Raw genomic sequence first — 19,178 nt, 5'->3', positions numbered from 1 at the left:
ATAATTTAATACTTCTTTGACCTAATACTGCTAATATTTAATTGTTGAGAGTTTCTTGTAAGTTTATGAATAAAATTTAGCTTATTAGTAAAATTTATCTATTAATTTTATCAATGCTATGTAGAAAGCTTATATGTCTACTTAAAAAATCTCTCACAGAACCTAAAACTTTTATTTGTAAACTAAAAGCATTATTGTGCGGGATTAAAAATACCTTTACTTACCATTTTTAACCATCAAATTTACCGAAAATATATTTTGGTTTACAATATAATGTTTTTTGCATTTCCTGAAAAATTTATTTTTTTTACATGTGTTGTTTCTCAATTTAGCGATTTAAATATTTTTATGTCTACACAAATGTCTCCAGATTCCCCGGCGGTTGGTGCTTTAAAAGAACTTTTTGAACAGAAATGGAATGTTCACAAATCCTATTTTGGATTCTACGATTTATTTGGCCTATATAGGATCGGGGGCAGTCAGCACAAGAAATTTCATAAACTTCGTGTTTATTTGGAATGTTGTCTTTGATTGATCTGACAAGGGATGAAAGATTTTATTGGGGGATAAATATTCCGCTTGATTTAAGAATTTTGTCGATTTTGTCAGTGACACCTTTGATCTAAGAAAGGAAAGTTTTTGTATGGTGAGGGCCTGAGTCTTTGGGTTGAGATTGAGTGGGAGATTGATATCTGTGGATGCTCCTATTGATGTGGTTTTCGCGGTAACCGTTTTGGATGAAGGTTTATTTTAAGTTAGAGAGCTCAGCGGATCTATTTGCATAATCGCAAAGGCGTATTGATCTGGAGACAAGAGTATTAATGACTGAATTAATTTGTGAAGGGGAATGATGATATGCAAGTAACCATTGGTATGGGTGGGTTTTCGATAAACAGGGTGATAAAAACCTTGGGATTGGTTTTTCTTTATGATAACGTCGAAAAACGTTAGGAATGAATCAGTTTCCACCTCCATCGTGAACTGGATGCTAGGATGTATACCATTCAGATGGGTTTGAAAAGACACCAAAGCATCCCTACCATGGGGCCAAATGACGAATGTATCGTCAACATATCGTAGCCAAAGTGTGGGTTTGAGCATTGATGTGGATAGTGCTCGGGTCTCGAAGTCTTCCATCAAGATATTGGCAATTACTGGAAATAGTGGGGAGCCCATTGGAACACCATTTATTTGTCTGTTGAATTGATTTTGGTAGATGAAATAAGTGGACATCTTGCTGGTGTGATTTAGTTTTCAGAATGTTTAGAGTTTCGTCTATAAGGATGTTTGTAAAGAGTGAAACGATATCGAAACTTACTAGAATGTCTGACGGTGAGATAGGGTATTGTTTAAGAAGTTCGATGAAATGAAAAGAATTTTTGACGAAGGATGAAGCATTTTCGGCGAGAGGTTATAGAGTTTTGGCCAATGGTTGGGTAGGGCAGTTGTATGCACCGACTAAGTATAGGACGTAGATGAATATCGGGTTTGTGAATTTTGGGTAGGCCATATATTCGAGGTGTTCTGGAAGATTTTTCAAGAGGAATTAGAGATTGTTTTGTCAACTGGAAGAGAGATTTTATTGATAATGGTTTTTGTTGTTTTCTCCAGATAGGTTTTTGGATTATTAGGAATTGGTCTATAGTTTGAAGTATTAATAAGATTTCAGAGTTTATTAATATAAGAAGTGTTTAAGATGACGCTGGCATTGCCTATAGGTGGGAAGAATGACTAGATTTGGATTTAATTGAAGTTATTTCATGGCTTTTTTCACGGATTGACTAATGTTCGGAGTAAGAGGCTTTGAGTTTCAAAGAACTCTAGCGATGTCTTGTGTTCCTTACTCTGTTAATATTACCGAAATAACCGGTACAACCGGAAGTAGCAAGTAGATGAAAATATTCTTTTAAATAGGTCACTCATCAAAACCCCTTCATTCCAATTTTCATAATTAAGTTACCTTTATGTCTCGAGATATTTCTAATTGGCCGTTTATTTGCCGCACCCTGTATATAATATACACATATATATATGTATATATATATGTATATATATATATATATATATATATATATATATATATATATATATATATATATATATATGTATATATATTGTTATGTTTCTTCTTTCCCAACCAAAGAAAAATAAATAAAACAATCCATCGAAATAAAATTTTAAGATATCAATATAAACAAATTGTATATAGTAATTTAAGATAAGATTTAGTGTAGATAAGAATAGAAATTTGTTTGGCAAACGACCTTTTTCCGTTTCAAACAAAATTATCAAAAAAACCTTTGTTTAGAATTAGAAGACATTTTACCTGTAAGTTAATCTTTTCATTGTTTGTATAATCGAGTATTAAATGACCATATTCTAATCTTTTGAAATAGGTATAAATTGTGTATTGACAAAACCAATTTTAAAGTAAGCTATTTAGTTTTTCTCTGAAACCGAAATTAGGCTTTTCCAAAATCATGGTAAACACAATTTGAGCTTTTGATTGGACGGTCGTTTTTAAATGGGAATTTGTGAGCCGATCATGAGAACCAGAGAAGTCAGTTATAATTTGATCATCGAAGAAAACAGTCGTTTGTCTCAAGATAGGGTGTGGTTCGTGAGTTGGATACCGGCATTGTGAAAAGAATTGCATAGTTTTGCAGAAGGAGATAGCAAGTAGATTGAAAGAGGTCCTTGTATCTACCGTTGGCATTTTGTGAAGATTTGTAAAAGTAGTTTTACGGCATCAAGTTGACAAAAGGAGGTCCTTGTGTCATCAATAAGTAGTTGAGTTTTGGAGAAGTGCATCAGGTGTTTTTGGTTAGTGCAGCAGGTTTGCAGAGACGTTAGGAAGGAGCCTAGGTGCCAAAAAGGAGAGATCATATCGTTGAGGAGACTGGATTTTTCTGGGTATGTTCCAACATACAACTCAATAAGAAAATAAGCTGTAAGTGTTTTGTACAATTGAATTTTATATCTGTGAAGGATCGGTTTGACATCATGGTCATTAGCATTCAAATTTAAGAACTGAGATTTTGTTAGGCTAATCAAAAGTTTAAAGTTTTGTTGTTTCTTTTTTCAAGTAAAGAAAAATTTAAGTAAAATTGGTTTTCACTTAATATAAATGTATGTAGATTTAAAATCTTATTATTATAAAAATTTGATTTATTTTCTTGTATGCTGATTGATAAGATAACGACAGAATTTAATAATTGTTTTATTCGTTCATATAAATTAAAGAAACGTAAATTTTTGTAATATAATATATTTTTTATTATCCTTCTTCTCTATCCCGATAAAAGACAACTAGAAAATCTTTGAATCCATCGAACACAGGTAATATAAGGAGTTTATTTTACTTATGATAACAAATAAGTTATATTTTTTTATTGGCTCAATAAACTAAGATTCAAGTCAAAATAAACAATCATAACAATATATATATATATATATATATATATATATATATATATATATATATATATATATATATATATATATATATATATATAATTAAATCCCAGAATAAATCTTCTAGAATTTGTATATCGCTAGTTTCGAGAATTTCTGATAGGTATATACTTTTTAAGTGTGAGTATAATAATTGTATTATCCCACTGGTTGAATTCCTTCCATAATAAATAGGACCTTCAATGCTTGTCCTATTGTGTTTCCCTTGCTTTATAACTTCGATTTCTATTTCGTTTTTACGGGTTAGTTACTACGTTGCTTTTCATGTTGGCGAATGCATTTATCTCCGACAAAGTAATTTTATCGATATCCTATGGTTCTCCATTAACGACTTATGGTTTTGTGCTCTTTGTTACGTCTTTTTAATACTTTTAACATTATTATTTAAAAAAATTTTTACTGTCTCAACCAATTTTCACTATTTATTATCTTCTTCTTCTTAAAGTGCCTATCCGTTCCGGACGTTGGCGATCATCACGGCTATCTTCACTTTGCTTATTGCAGCGCGGAACAGTTCAGTGGTAGTCGTGTTATACCACTTTCGCAAATTTTGAAGCCAGGAAATGCGTCTTCTTCCCGGTCCTCTCTTACCATTTACTTTCCCTTGGAGAATCAGCTGGAGAAGGCCGTAACGTTCTTGATTTCTCATTACATGACCTAGATATTCCAACTTTTTAGTTTTGACGGTCATGAGAATTTCACATTCTTTCCCCATTCTACGCAGGACCTCCACATTAGTAACTCTGTCAACCCAGGATATACGTAAGATGCGCCTATAACACCACATTTCGAAAGCTTCGAGCCGATTCATAGATGCAACAGTCAGTGTCCATGCTTCCATTCCGTAGAGCAGAACTGTGAATATGTAGCAGTTCAATAGACGGCATTTTGTTTTTAATGATATGTCTCGACTGTTGAAAATAGTTCTCATTCTAACGAATGCTGCTTTTGCTTTTATTATTCGCTGTTTAATTTCTGTTGAGTGGTCCCATTGGCTATTTAAATTGGTGCCTAGATATGTATATTGCTCGACTCTTTCGATATTCTGTTGGTTGATTGTAAGTTGAGCGTTTAGTATTGGTTTTTTACTAATTGTCATAAATTTGGTTTTCTTTATGTTAAGAGCTAGTCCGTATCTGTTGCTGACTTCTGTTATGCGATTTGTTAATATCTGTAAGTCATTCAGATTATCGGCAAAAACTATAGTGTCATCTGCATATCTAATGTTATTCAACCATTCACCGTTTATTAGTATTCCTTTCGCACAACCGTCTAAAGCTTCCTTAAATACCCATTCAGAATAAATATTGAACAACAATGGAGACAAAATACAGCCCTGTCGTACTCCACGTTCTATTGCAATTTTATTAGTTAACTGGTCTTCTATTTTGATTTTGGCCGTTTGATTGTAGTAAATGTTTCTGATAATTCTAAGATCTTTGTTGTCAATTCCAATTTCTTGCATTAGAGTCATTAATTTGTCATGTTTTACTCTGTCAAATGCCTTCTGGTAATCTATAAAGCATACGTATATATCACAATTCACATCCCTGCATCTCTGAAATAGCACCTGTACAGCAAAAAGGGCCTCCCGTGTTCCCAGAGCATCACGAAATCCTAAACTATTTATTATACCTAGTGTTTATTATTTTGAAGATGTTCTTTCCATCATAAGCGATGTCTTGTCTAAGGAATTTTAAAATCTCTTAATTACTATACCTATAAAATATTTTTCACAGAAAATTCGAGTGATTTATAATAAATACATATGAGATAATATATTTTAAATTAGTAAATTTACATCTTTCTTCCCCTTAATTTGCAAAGTGGACTATTCCTAATAGCTTACTGGACCAGACTAGACTGAAAATACCGGCGACCGTCCAATTTTCACTATTTATTATATTGTTTATTACTTTATTATTTTGAAGATGTTCTTTCCATCATGAGCGATGTCTTGTCTAAGGAATTTTAAAATCTCTTAATTACTATACCTATAAAATATTTTTCACAGAAAATTCGAGTGATGTATAATAAATACATATTATGAGATATAATATATTTTAAATGAGTAAATTTACATCTTTCTTCCCCTTAATTTGCAAAGTGGACTATTCCTAATAGCTTACTGGACCAGACTAGACTGAAAATACCGGCGACCGTTAGACCAATGAATACAGGCGGCAGAGGCAGAGGGCAGACGCATTCTCCTGAACTCCTGATCCTTGGTTAGACTTTCCACGCTCCTGCCCTTTCTAAGAAAATGGACTATTCTAAAAACGTTACAGTTTGAGCCTTCGCCGAAGATGTTCGTCTCGTCTTTATCGTATAGATGGCGCAAACACTCAGATTAAAATAAAAATATTTATATAACTACTACAATAAATTTGTTACAATGTTATTTTATTGATATTTTTGTTTTACAGTTTTTTTTGGCCTACCAAATAAGTACAAACTTCAGCTCAATGATGCTGGAAATACAGAGATCAACAAAAAAGAAAAATACCAACCACTTATAGATAGATTTTTTTTTTCAGTTGTTGATGGACACTTAATTTGTTTAAAAGTTATGAATATTTCAAGTATGTAAAATGTTTTTTGCAAAAAAAGCATTTGGGTCGTTTGGGTTTTAAATACAAATGAGAAAAAGAGAACATTAACGTTTATTCGATATCACAGATTAGATAGACAGTAGCTGTAATGAATATGGATATTCATGCATCTTCTTCTTTTTTTTGTGCCGTACGCTATCCAGCGCCAGTGTGTAGGCATTCATGCTGGTTGGATTATGCGTAAGGATTCTTCTTAGATCAGGGCTTCCCACACTGTGCGTCGCGACGCTCTGGGGCGTCGCTGCGTTGTCCCAGGGGCGGCGCGTGTCAGCACGGACTTTTAATACAGAAAATATATTTATTTGACTTTAAATGAGTATAAAATATATGTATTAATAAATAAATCAAATAAAAAATATAACATAATGTCCCTTAGACCCTTGAATTATCCAAAATTATTAAAAAATTTGTTCAATTCGAAAAGTATCCGGTCGGCTCCTCTTCCCCGTGGATTCCTAAACAATGGATACTTATATTCAAAAGAATAGAAAATCAAAACCAAGGCTTCAAGTGTAAAATGGACACATTGTGTGATACATAGAGAAGCCTTAGCAGCAAAGAACGTTACACCTGAATTAAGTGCTGTGATGGGTAGCATTATTAAAGTGGTGAATTACACTAAAACAAGACCCGTGAAATCAAAACTTTTCCATAAAGTTTGTGAAGAAATGAGGGCCGAGGATACCTCTTTAATTTATTATTGCAACTCTTGTTGGCTGTCCAAAGCAACGAATAACAATAAGAAACGAATTTTACACGTATCTACATACAGAATCACATGATGATGCGCAAAACTTTATTAATTCAGAGATTATAATAAAATTAGCATACCTCTGTGACATATTTAAGAAATTTAATGATCTTTGCAGAGAAACAATACTTATATCCTGCAATTAGCAGATAAAATTACTGGGTTTCAGAAAAAGTTGGTCTTATGGAAGAGAAAATAAGAAGATCAAGAAATTAACTGTTTCCCTGCTTTACAAGGTATTCTACAAGAAAAATCGATAGAAATCCTTGATCCCTCTTTAAAAAATATGTTCACGCAACACATGTTATCACCGAGCCAACACTTTGAGACATATTTTCCTGAAGGTATGGAGCAATATGACTGGGTCAGAAACCCTTTCCTGTCATCCACGCCATCGACATTTTCAACAGAGGAAGAAGAACAACTGACAGAATCCCTCACATTAACCAACCAGTACATAAATAAATATTCCTATTCATTTTTGTACTTATGTTTTGATTTCGTTCTTAACTTTTAATAAAAAATATAAATGTTCAAATAGTGTTTTTGTTATAACTAAAACCTGTTACTAGTGTAGTACTAAAATTGGTAAGTATTATTGGGGGTTGGGTTGAGGGGACGTCGCAAAAAAATACCAAAATCCCAAGCGTACAGTACGAATAAGTTTGGGAAGCCCTGTCTTAGTCTTTCTGTCTTTAAACCCTATCCCTAGTCCCTAGTCCCTGTCTTTAAACCATGAGTATCGTTTACGACTCAGTTCATTTTACGATGATCTTTGCTTCGTGGACTTTTCTTCTTGCAATTCTGGGTTGCATCCTCTTCAGATGTTCATACCAGTTCATTTGTCTCTTTGCTATTTTGTTCATTATTGGTTCTAGGTTGGCCATTCTCCTAATAGTTTCGTTGCTCAATCTTTCACATTTTGTCTTTCCAACCAACCTTCTTAGGTGTCTCCTCTCCATTGCATTTATCCTTGTCTTTTTTCTATATTTTTCCAGAATTGTCCAGTTTTCACTTGCATAGAGCACAGTCGGTATTAGTGTTATTAGTATTGCATCAATCGTGATTAATTCCTTCGTTTTAATTTAATCACTTCAAAGTATTTTGAAGTGTTCATAACGATCCGCCGACCATAACCGATAATTGACCGCCGACGACGCCGATAGAACCAAAACAAAATCCCACAGTCAATAATACTCTCTTTTGGTCCTCGGTTGTTCCTCACTTGCCACGAAGACCGATAAATGCCATGCGGTTGAATGTGTTCCTTTGAATGATTGAAAAATTAAAATACTAAATATTGATTTAAGAATTGCATACAAGGCAGGGACTTAGCTACAGACCGGGAGTATTGGAATTGGAAAATATTCAGTGTGGCCCCGAGATTGCTTTCGCTTGTGTTGTTTATAGTTAGTAGATAGATAAAATCATAAATTGTCTATTTGCACGCCTTTGGTGAAGGTGAGGTTGACATTTGAATAGGAGAAGTTATTTAAGACGCAGCCTACATCATTAACTGCCCTCTCCATAGTCATGCATATTTATGTTTATTTAAGTATAATTAAAACGAAGTAAATATGTCTTGTATGACTATCTAAAGCTTTCGAAAGATTAAGAAACGCCGAAAAGCTCTAATGTGGATCCATTAAAAGGAATACCCAAATCTACACCTCCATATTGAACGGCCAACGTATAGGATAGCAACCTAGTGATTGCCTCATTCAGTACTCTGTTTTTGCTCATCGATCTTCTCATTGTTTTTATCTGTGCATTCTTAGCCTTTCTTCGTCCCTGTTTTTTTTTTATGATTTCAATTACTTTGTTTGTGGTCGGATCATCTATTTCGACATCATCTCTGCCTTCTACTTTCAAGGTAGGTTGTTCCTGCTGTTCATTTAGTAAAGTATTCCTTCCATACTGACTTATATTGTTCTTTATTTTTCCTTCTTTATTTTCAATGCCACTTGTCTTTGGTTTTCAGCTAATGATTGTGTTTTTTGATTTTTGATAGGTCCTTTTCGAGTTGTTTTTACTCTCCTTTTTGGTTTAAATTACTTTCCTTCCATCCAGTTTCTCTTACTTAGTCTTTTTATTTTTTACTTTAGGTTCTGCGTTCTTTATATTACTTCTTATCTTGATATTCTTGATTATAATCCATACTAACCTTTCTCTCTTTAATTTATGCTCTTGCAATTACCGTTATACCATTCTTTAATTTTTTGCCGTGTTTTTTTTTCAATAATCTATTATTAATAATATTATTAGCATTTTTTCTTTCATGAAATGTATTTTTTACAGCTACATCAGAGACACAATCTTTCTTATCTATTTGGGCATTACAATCATACATTATTATTACTATACTTTATTTAAAACGTTTCCATGATTTCAATTTATACCTGTTTGTAAAAGTTTTTCTTTATGTCTTCCACTGCTGCTTCTATCTTGAGAGCTTATAATGTCCAATCAGTAGCACCTCTACCACTCTCACAGTCTTTGGATTGTGGGTCAGTAAGTCGGGTGTGAATTTAGCTGAACGTGTCTTAACGAATCCTTTAGCTTGTGTTAATACTGATGCTTCGGAGCACTCCGTTCTCTTATATAGATTTTATCTCTGTCATTGGTCCAGGTGGTGTTTCTCTTCTTCTTTTTTCTTCTAAATGACTGCTCGGATGTAATTGAGTACACTATTCCATCCAGTCCCTTAAGCTCGGGATCAGCATCTTAGTCCACTATGCAACATCTTCCGTGTTTTTTAACTCTTCTTGCTATCTCGCCGTTGATCTTTTCTTTTCTTTTTTTTATGGCTGTTGTCAAATGCTCCCTTATCTCATAGATATAACTCCTTTTTGTTGCTAACACATGCTGAGGAACACAACCCGTGATAGTCCACAAGACCACCGCAGATATAGTCCTGTAAGCGTATGCTACGCGCAACACACTCGCTCTGTCTACTAGTATCATGAGCCCCTTATAGGTCGGTATCTCTACCGCCCCACTTCAGACTGGTGCCGCGTAAAGGATGATTAATTGCACAACACCGTGCAAGGTCCTTCTCCTTTCTGATTTGGGTTCTCCAATGTTAGGCATCACCCTCCCCATCGTAGCCGCTCTCTTCGCTGCGTTCTGGGCTACCACCCGTATATGCTCTTCCATCCGCCATATTGGTGAAGTGTCACTACCAAATATTTGATGCATTTCTTTGATGTTAGTTGCACATTAGAGTTCCATCCCGTGTCTTTTCCGTTTATCCTTTAGAATAATGGCTTCGGTCTTCTCTGATGCAAGTTCTAGTCCGCGATCTGTAGCAATTATTGGCAACCACCTAAGCAATAAGTACACAGAAGTGTAGAAAGCCGAAAAAATGACTACTACACTATTTTTCCAAGAGTATCATTATGGTTGAGGAACTAAATGATGGCCCCGAGTACGGGCGCCTATTAAATGAGGCAGTGGTGAGAACAATCTCCCGCTTGGCCAAATTTGATTTCGAAATGAGTTGTGGAATAGTCACATCAAATGTGTGGAGTTTATATTAACCCGGAAAACATAATGCAATAAATAAAATGAGTGCATTATATCAATTATTTCAAAGAATATAATCTATATATAATGAATACCTTTTTCAAACTACCTAAACGAGATTATATACATGGAAATCTCCAGCCGATACTCCTCCTAATATCATAAGAAATCAAATTGATTACACAACCATCAGTGGGGGATACAGAAAAGCAGTAAAATATATAAAAAAAAAAATCGGTTGCCTGTAAAGTCGGTTTTACGGGCGAAGATTTTACGTGACAACGTCTTTTTCTCGGTAGAATATTTATTGATATGAATATTATTAAATTGCACAATAGGAACAAGGAATTGAATGAAAATAAGAATTGCACAAATTTTAACTATAGAAATATATTTTGTTTACTAAAACATTGTACATGTAAACTTAAACTTAACTAATTTGTATTTGAGTGATTTTCACCGATTCAACGCGCCTAATTCTCTAGTGCTGCGCGCGCAGCGGACCGATCATGTTTGAGTGGGAGAGAGACGCAAGGCATTCGCCGGTCCGGCGGGCCTCTCTCTCGTTCGGTGACTCATCGTAACAGACGTGAGCGGGCGTTACACTTTTTCATGAGTGACTCCGAGCCACAACCTAATTTAAGACGTTGTCACGTCAAAATTTCTGGAGTAGAAGTCAAATAGAAGAACTTAGTGAGACGCGCTTTGGGTTCCGGAATAACGTTGGAACCAGAGAAGTACTATTTAGTATTCAGGTTATGGTACAAAGATGCAGATATGTCGCCCATCCAGTTTACATGTGTTTTATTGACTTTAAAAAGGCCTTTGATAGAGTAAAACATGCTGAAATGATAGCAGGTAGATATTGACGATAAATACCTACGTATCTGTACTGGTATCAACATGCAAACATCAGGATTGGCCAGGAAATCGCAAACTGGAATATTTTCTGCTATGACATGCTATGCGTCACCCAGAGAGATTATAATATACTTTATTAAATAATACAACGCAATATAGACTGAAGAAGTGATCCAGATCGAAAAAGAAGATCATGGCTTGCAAACCTGAAAGAATGGTTTAACAGATCCTCTGCTTCCTTTTTCCGAGCTGCCATCAATAAAATTAGTAAAGCCAATTTGCTAGCTAACGCACGATCATCGAGAAGAAGTTGACTTAGAATTGAGAACAATGTTTATTGATACGATACGAAAAAAGATACAATGTTACTCATAACCAAATAGAAATCAAATGTGCTATTTCTTATTTAACATAACAATCTAATCTCCTCGCGATTGGTAATGGTGCAAGACTTGACAACTAAATATCGAGTTCACTTAGAGATTCAAACAATTGTGGAATCAATAAGGTTTAATTAATTGTATAATGATTATGTGCCTATAATGGTTCAATTTAATAGAGATAAAATTAATGCATTTTATAAATTATATGTTGTGTAAATAAATTAATTGTAAACATTTCTCACACAGACTGTTATTGCTACTATAATTTAACAACTATGATCGTATATAATATTAAAACCTCGAAGAAAAATCCGTCTAAAATAAACCCTTAAAGGGTTATGTAGAAAGGTTGTAAAAAGTTTCCCACATGCGATTTTCTCGATACTAAGCGAACTATATTACCCACCAAGTATTTTTATTTCTTCCGACTTAAACATTCTCAGTAAATAAAAGTGTTAACTCACCGTCTTGTTTCCCAAATTTCTAACTCGGCAACTGAGATAGGCTGATTTCCCAACGAGAGCAGTGACGTTGCTGGGAGTCATTGCATCGAAGTAGGGATCGAAACGATTCTGTGGAATTACAGGCGGTCCCATAGATAGTGGAGACAGCGTTTCACTCTCCGGGAGGGAGTTAAACCCAGATCCAGAAGAGGTAATGCCGAAATTTGCCAATGGCAGACCTAAAAAATAAGCAAATTAAATAAGAACATAATAGATTTAAACGTATTGAAATATAATTTTCATCATAAATATTTATCATTTGTAAATTTTTGATTTCAACGTATTTCCTTCCATATAAAGAATTTCGGTATGTATGCTCATATTGATCAGTATTTGGTGAACATACTCGAAGAAAGGAATTATTCGTGTCAAGTTGCTCATTAATAATTAAATCTATATTTCCATAGTTCATTAATTTCCTTGTACAGACAGGTTATTGTTTTATTTGACCGACAACGATCTACGACAGGAAACTACATAATTTGATTGAATTTTGATATCAGAACATAATCCATTTAAGTTCTTAGGTGCTGAAATACAGAGGGTTACAAGGAAAATTTTAACCCCTGGTATTGTTTCCTGCAAATATATATATATACAAAAAAAGCAGTTTATTAGGGCTGCAGTCAGTAGGTTTGGCCGGGATGTTATAGAAACACTCTTTTGACTTTTGGTCGATCTTTCGGAATTCCTTTATTCCTTCTTCAAGACACTGTAATTAGAAAGAAAGTGTAAATATTTATTTCAACATATCTCAAATTGTCATTACAACTTACTAGTCGTTGAGATTATTTGTGTAAAGCTACGACACTCAACATTAAAAACACACATATAAAATATAACATTTAAAATAATGGACAAAATACATTTTAAAATTTAGTTGAAAAGTTAAAATATTGTTCGTGACATCTTTTAATGGTGTGTTTTGACTGATCCATAGAGAACAGAAAAAAAAAACAAAACAAAAATAGTGTGGTTTAAATTTAAAAGGTAATTAGGAGTTCTTGCTATTATATTAATGGAAATAATATTAAACCTGTCTCGATAATATGCAACATGTTTTGTATACAGGTGTATTATGGTGTGTATATGTAAAAGTAAATCTTTATTTTATTTTTGATGTTTTGTCAGTAAGTAACAATAAATGTTGCTCAATTTATCTATGTCTGACTTTTTATTTATACAAGACGTATTAGATTTATATTAGGACTAGCCTATATATTAGGACTAGCCTTATATTAGGACTAGCCTCTGCAAAAATAAGAATGGTGAAATCATTAGCGATATGGACGAAATTAAGAGAACCTGGATGACATATTTTAAGGAATTACTAAACAAAGGGACACAACTACCATTACAACAACAGTGGCAGCAGCAGGCACGACAGGAGGTACAACAACAAGAACTGGGGAAAGATGGAGAAGAAAATGAATTAACTAGACCCCCAACGCTAGAGGAGGTCCAAACGGCAATCCACATACAAAAAAGCCATAAAGCACCGGGAATAGATAAAATACCGGCAGAACTACTCAAGCAAGGAGGAAGGAATTTGACACAACAGATGTACCAGCTAATACGAGAGATATGGATAGAAGAAGAAATTCCCCAACAATGGAAGAAAAGTATAATCTGCCCTATTCATAAAAAAGGAGACAAACTGTTGTGTCAGAATTATAGAGGCATCTCTTTACTTTGTTCGGGATACAAAATACTCACAAACATCATTAATCGAAGACTACAACCTCTCACGGAAAAAATCACCGGGGAATATCAAGCAGGGTTTAGGCAAAATAGATCTACCATTGACCAACTATTTACAGTTAAACAAATACTAGCCAAAGCATGGGAATATGACATGGACGTTTACAATCTCTTTGTAGATTTTAAACAAGCCTATGATTCAATAGATAGAACAATTCTACCTAATATACTGAAAGAATTTGGCATACCATCAAAATTAATACGACTAGTGCAAATGACAATGACAGAAACAGAAGCACAGGTATGTATTCAGGGACAGATCACTGATGCGTTTACGATAACGCAAGGACTGAAACAAGGCGACGGACTAGCTCCAACGCTCTTTAATCTTGTTCTGGAATATGTAATTAGACGGTTGACGGTGAGCGGAAATAACATACTTACAAACAAGTCTACCCAATTAGCAGCATACGCAGATGACATAAACATAATGAGCAGAACAATGAATGCAGCGGAAGAAACCTACGTTGAGTTGAAACAGAGTGCAGAAGCAGTAGGGCTAGCAATAAATACAAATAAAACAAAACTACTCATACAAACCAGATGAAATAGACCGGTGCAACAACACTTTATTGACGATATAGAACATGTAAATAGATTCACATACCTAGGAATGGATCTGGTCGCAAGCAATGAAGAAGAACCGGAAATAAATAGAAGGCTTGTGCTGGCAAATAAAGCCTATTTCGCGATGGGCCACATATTCAAATCGCGAGACGTACACCGGAAAACAAAACTCCGGGTCTATAAAACAATAATCAGGCCCATAGTAAGTTATGGTTGCGAAACATGGGTGGTGACACAGAAATCTGCCAATGCATTAGATGTGTTTGAAAGAAAAATATTACGTAGGATCCTGGGCCCAATAAGTGAAAACAACAACTGGCGAATTAGGTACAATAGAGAACTATACGAGCAATATAGCGAACCACCTCTAGCACAACATACTAAACTACAGAGATTACGATGGGCAGGGCACGTGGTTCGCATGCATGAGAATAGAATCCCCAGAAAATTATTAAATGCAAGAATGCAGGGAAAAAGACCTGTTGGAAGACCTAAAAAGAGATGGGAAGATGAAGTCGATGAGGATGCCAGGAACTGCCTGGGAACGCGTTCATGGAAAAGAACAGCGGTAAATAGAGATGGTTGGAGAAGCCTGTTGAAGGAGGCCAAGGCCCGATTTGGGCTGTAGCGCCATTGGATGGATGTATTATGGTGTGTATATGTAAAAGTAAATCTTTATTTTATTTTTGATGTTTTGTCAGTAAGTAACAATAAATGTTGCTCAATTTATCTATGTCTGACTTTTTATTTATACAAGACGTATTAGATTTTATGAAACACATTTCCAAGAAAACACGTTTTGTATCTGTAATCTGTAATCTGTATCTGTATTTGTAATCTATAGGTCTTCTTCCACATCATCAATCCATCTCATTCGTGGTCGTCCTCTGCTTCTTGTGCCCTCTGGTTTTCAAAATGTTAATCTCTTTGTGTATTCGTGATATAATATATATACCTATATATATATATATATATATATATATATATATATATGTATATATATATATATATATATATATATATATATTATAGGAAAAGAAGTCTTTGCTGACAACGTTAGAAAACGGAGCTTTGAGGTTTATTGGGATTTGCAGCGGTGAAATAGGTGTACTCTTTTAACTAAGTTTCAAGCTTTCGAAAATGTTTATTTTCATCATCAGGAAAGACTGAAATAAAGTGCTACTGTTAGTAAAGCATCCTCGAAACCTATTAAGAATGTAAAAGGTTATAAAAACTTACGTTAATGAGATTTGTCTTTCGTGGATGTTCTACTCACATGTGACAATATCATGCACCACTCATTGATTGAGTCAATAATTAAATAAATTATAAATTGCATGGTGTAAAAGACCAAACTTGACAATTATATTTACTTTTAACACATAAGATAAAGACGATTACAACGATTTAAAACGGCCACGTGTGCCGGCCAACAGTGGAGTGTTAGGTTAAGAGTAGATGTCATTCCTGGACATGGCAAATGACAGAACTTCTTCTTGTTTTCTTTGTCTTATGTAGTACTACTATATTACACATCAAAATTTAACAACGATTGTATTTAGGTTGAAAGAACAATTTTTATTTGTCATCTTAATACAAATAAAAATTGTTCTTTCAACCTAAATATTATATATATGTGGTATAGTATATATTATGTAGTACTACTATATTACACATCAAAATTTAATAACGATTGTATTTAGGTTGAAAGAACAATTTTTATTTGTCATCTTAATACAAATAGCTACTCTTAACCTAACACTCCACTGTTGGCCGGCACACGTGGCCGTTTTAAATCGTTGTAATCATCTTTATCTTATGTGTTAAAAGTAAATATAATTGTCAAGTTTGGTCTTTTACACCATGCAATTTATAGATTATTTAATTATTGACTCAATCAATGAGTGGTGCGTGATATTGTCACATGTGAGTAGAACATCCACGAAAGACAAATCTCATTAACGTAAGTTTTTATAACCTTTTACATTCTTAATAGGTTTCGAGGATGCTTTACTAACAGTAGCACTTTATTTCAGTTTTTCCTGATGATGAAAATAAACATTTTCGAAAGCTTGAAACTTAGTTAAAAGAGTACACTTATTTCACCGCTGCAAATCCCAATAAACCTCAAAGCTCTATATATATATTATATATATATATATATATATATATATATATATATATATATATATATATATATATTATATCACAAATTATATCCTCTTCTCATATCAGTTGGCCCAATGTTAGATTATAAGAAAATTAAATTTTAGAGAACAAAAATAATATTTGATAACGTAATGAAAACTATTGATTAAACAGAATAATAATAAATTAAAAAAAAATGAATAGAATATAATATAATATTAACAAAAAAAAAAATGTGAATGTGTACCACTGAGTTATTTTTAATGATATCCACAATTTTTCCTTCAATTCGTTGAAGGACTTGGCAGGATGTTTTCTTAGGATTTGGGACAAAAAGGCTTTATTGGGAACGAGTCGAGACTGTTAAAAACCTATTCCAGAAGTGATATGCCATGGTCTTCAATCCATTTTAGGACAAAATCTTCCGCTGATCTTAAAAGGTGTTCCATAATCGGAAAAGAGATTCTTCTAAAATATTTTCCAATCTGTATTTTTTTTTTGACCATCTTAGTTTATTTTTCTTTTGTTGTAATCTTAAAAATGGCTTTTCCTTAGCCTAAAATAAAATGAAATTTATTAAAAACAATTCGTACTATTTGTGGGCCTCTCGGTGACATGTTGATCTAGAAACCTGTCTTCCAGTAATGTCACTCCATAAAACGCTTAACTCCATATAATTTTCTCTTCGATTTTTCACTATAATGCGTCTTAATGCCCTTCGATCTGCTTGGGTTATTTTACTTTTTTGTAAATTTCTAGGTTTTGTGACGACCGAACCTGTAGTTTTGTATCTTCTGACGATTTCTTACACTATCGCGTGACAATTGCAACATATTCGCGGTTTCCGAATTGGATTTTCCAGAATGAAAAAATCTAATAATGATTGAAGAAATTTTCTTATCGATAACTTTACCTCGACCCATTGTACAATCCGCAAACGGCAAAAAGCTTTACAATACTACAAAATACATTTCACATTAACTGACAATGTTATTGAGTATAATTTGTTTATGGTCATCGACTTAAACTGCAAATTCCATAAGTACAATTAAACCTGGAGCTAAGACTAATACTATTACAAAAATTAATATTAAACTCAACAGGCTTCCAGGTTGAACCACGTCGATTATCATTGCGCCGAGTTTTCGACATCCTCTTTGATGTCTTCTACAGGGCTTCCGAGGTCTCAGTCTCCCGAGACCCCAGACACCACTACATCATCATCATCATTTGGGTCTACAACTCTATGTGAGTCTTGGCCGCGTTTACTATTTCCCTCCATTGTTGTCGGTCCTGAGCAGCTATTTCCCATTGATGTATTCCCATTTTGTGTAGATCACTGGCTACTGCGTCCTTCCATCTCTTTCTTGGGCGACGAACTGACCTTCTGCCAGTTTCCGGGCCTTTCCCAGAATGTGGCGTTCAGGAGTCTTTCGTCACTCGATCTTAGTACGTGCTTCGCCCATCTTATTCGGTTTGCCGAACCAAACCGTGACACCACTACGCTGCTCAATAATCCATGCATTATTGCTACTGGGAACAGAGGAGGGGTCATTTATACCGTCGATGGTGACGTGGTTTGGGTGGAGGTTGGCGTGGGGGTTAGCCTGGGGATTGGCGCGAACATGTCTCCATGTTCCATGAGAGGTCTCCATGTAGAAGGTAACCGTATGCCGTCATGTATTTTATTGAGACAATTTGGCCTTTTTTCAATTACACATCAATAGGAGCATCCACAGACATCAATCTCAATCTAAGGACTCAGACCCCATCATACTAATGCATCATACGCATAGACGTATAAGAGTTATTCGACTGCCAAGAGAACGTTATGCATAGTGTAATATAAGACCTATGACTTTATTCAATGGATGATCTGTCATGCTTACAGTGCGAGCAGACCTTATTGCTGTGCGAAGAGGTTTCTTAATCTTCTTCTTCTCATTGCGCCGTTTCCTTTCGAAGGTTGGCGATCCAAATGGCAATTGAAGTTTTGGAAACTGCTGCGCGAAAGATCTCTGCGGATGAGCGGTCGAACCATCTCCTCAGGTCTTTCAGCCACGAGTTCTGGCGTCTTCCTACTGATCTTTTGCCCTGTACTTTTCCTTCCAGTATAACTTGAAGTAATTCATATCTTTCGCCTCTCAGCACATGACCCAAGTATTGCATTTTCCTCTCTTTGATTATTCTTAGTAATTCTTTTTGTTTACACATGCGACGAAGTACCTCAACACTAGTAACTCTTTGTACCCATGGAATCCTCAACATTCGTCTGTATATATACATCTCAAAGGCATCTATTCTTTTTTCTATTTCAGAGTCCATTGTCCAACTTTCACAGCCATACAGTAAGATAGAAAAAACGTAACATCTGATCATTCGGATTCTAAGCTGTAGACTAAGGTCTGATCTTGTAAAAAATGTTTTAATGCTCATGAATGTTTTCCTTGCTTGTTCGATTCTTGATAGGATTTCTTTTTTTGGATTACACTGACTATTGATATTTGTTCCCAAATATTTTATGGAATTTACCTGTTCTATTATTTGACCCTTGGCATACACCTGTACGTTTATTGGTGTCTTTGAAAATACT

General features: G+C 34.5%; 1 protein-coding gene across 4 annotated transcripts in view; it reads right to left on the bottom strand.

Moving 5' to 3' along the window:
* Positions 1-19,178, bottom strand: part of LOC140451974 (zwei Ig domain protein zig-8-like) — a 402,998-nt gene that overhangs the window by 19,715 nt on the left and 364,105 nt on the right. For all 4 annotated transcript variants that reach the window (XM_072545965.1, XM_072545963.1, XM_072545962.1 and 1 more), the window contains one exon: positions 12,071-12,288. In XM_072545965.1, the coding sequence (XP_072402066.1) occupies positions 12,071-12,202 (132 nt within the window). In that variant the 5' untranslated portion in view covers positions 12,203-12,288. The remainder of the gene's footprint in view (positions 1-12,070; positions 12,289-19,178) is intronic.

Source organism: Diabrotica undecimpunctata, chromosome 10 (genome assembly GCF_040954645.1).
Source record: "Diabrotica undecimpunctata isolate CICGRU chromosome 10, icDiaUnde3, whole genome shotgun sequence".
Taxonomy (NCBI): Eukaryota; Metazoa; Arthropoda; class Insecta; order Coleoptera; family Chrysomelidae; genus Diabrotica; species Diabrotica undecimpunctata.
This window is presented reverse-complemented; position numbering and strand designations above follow the sequence as displayed.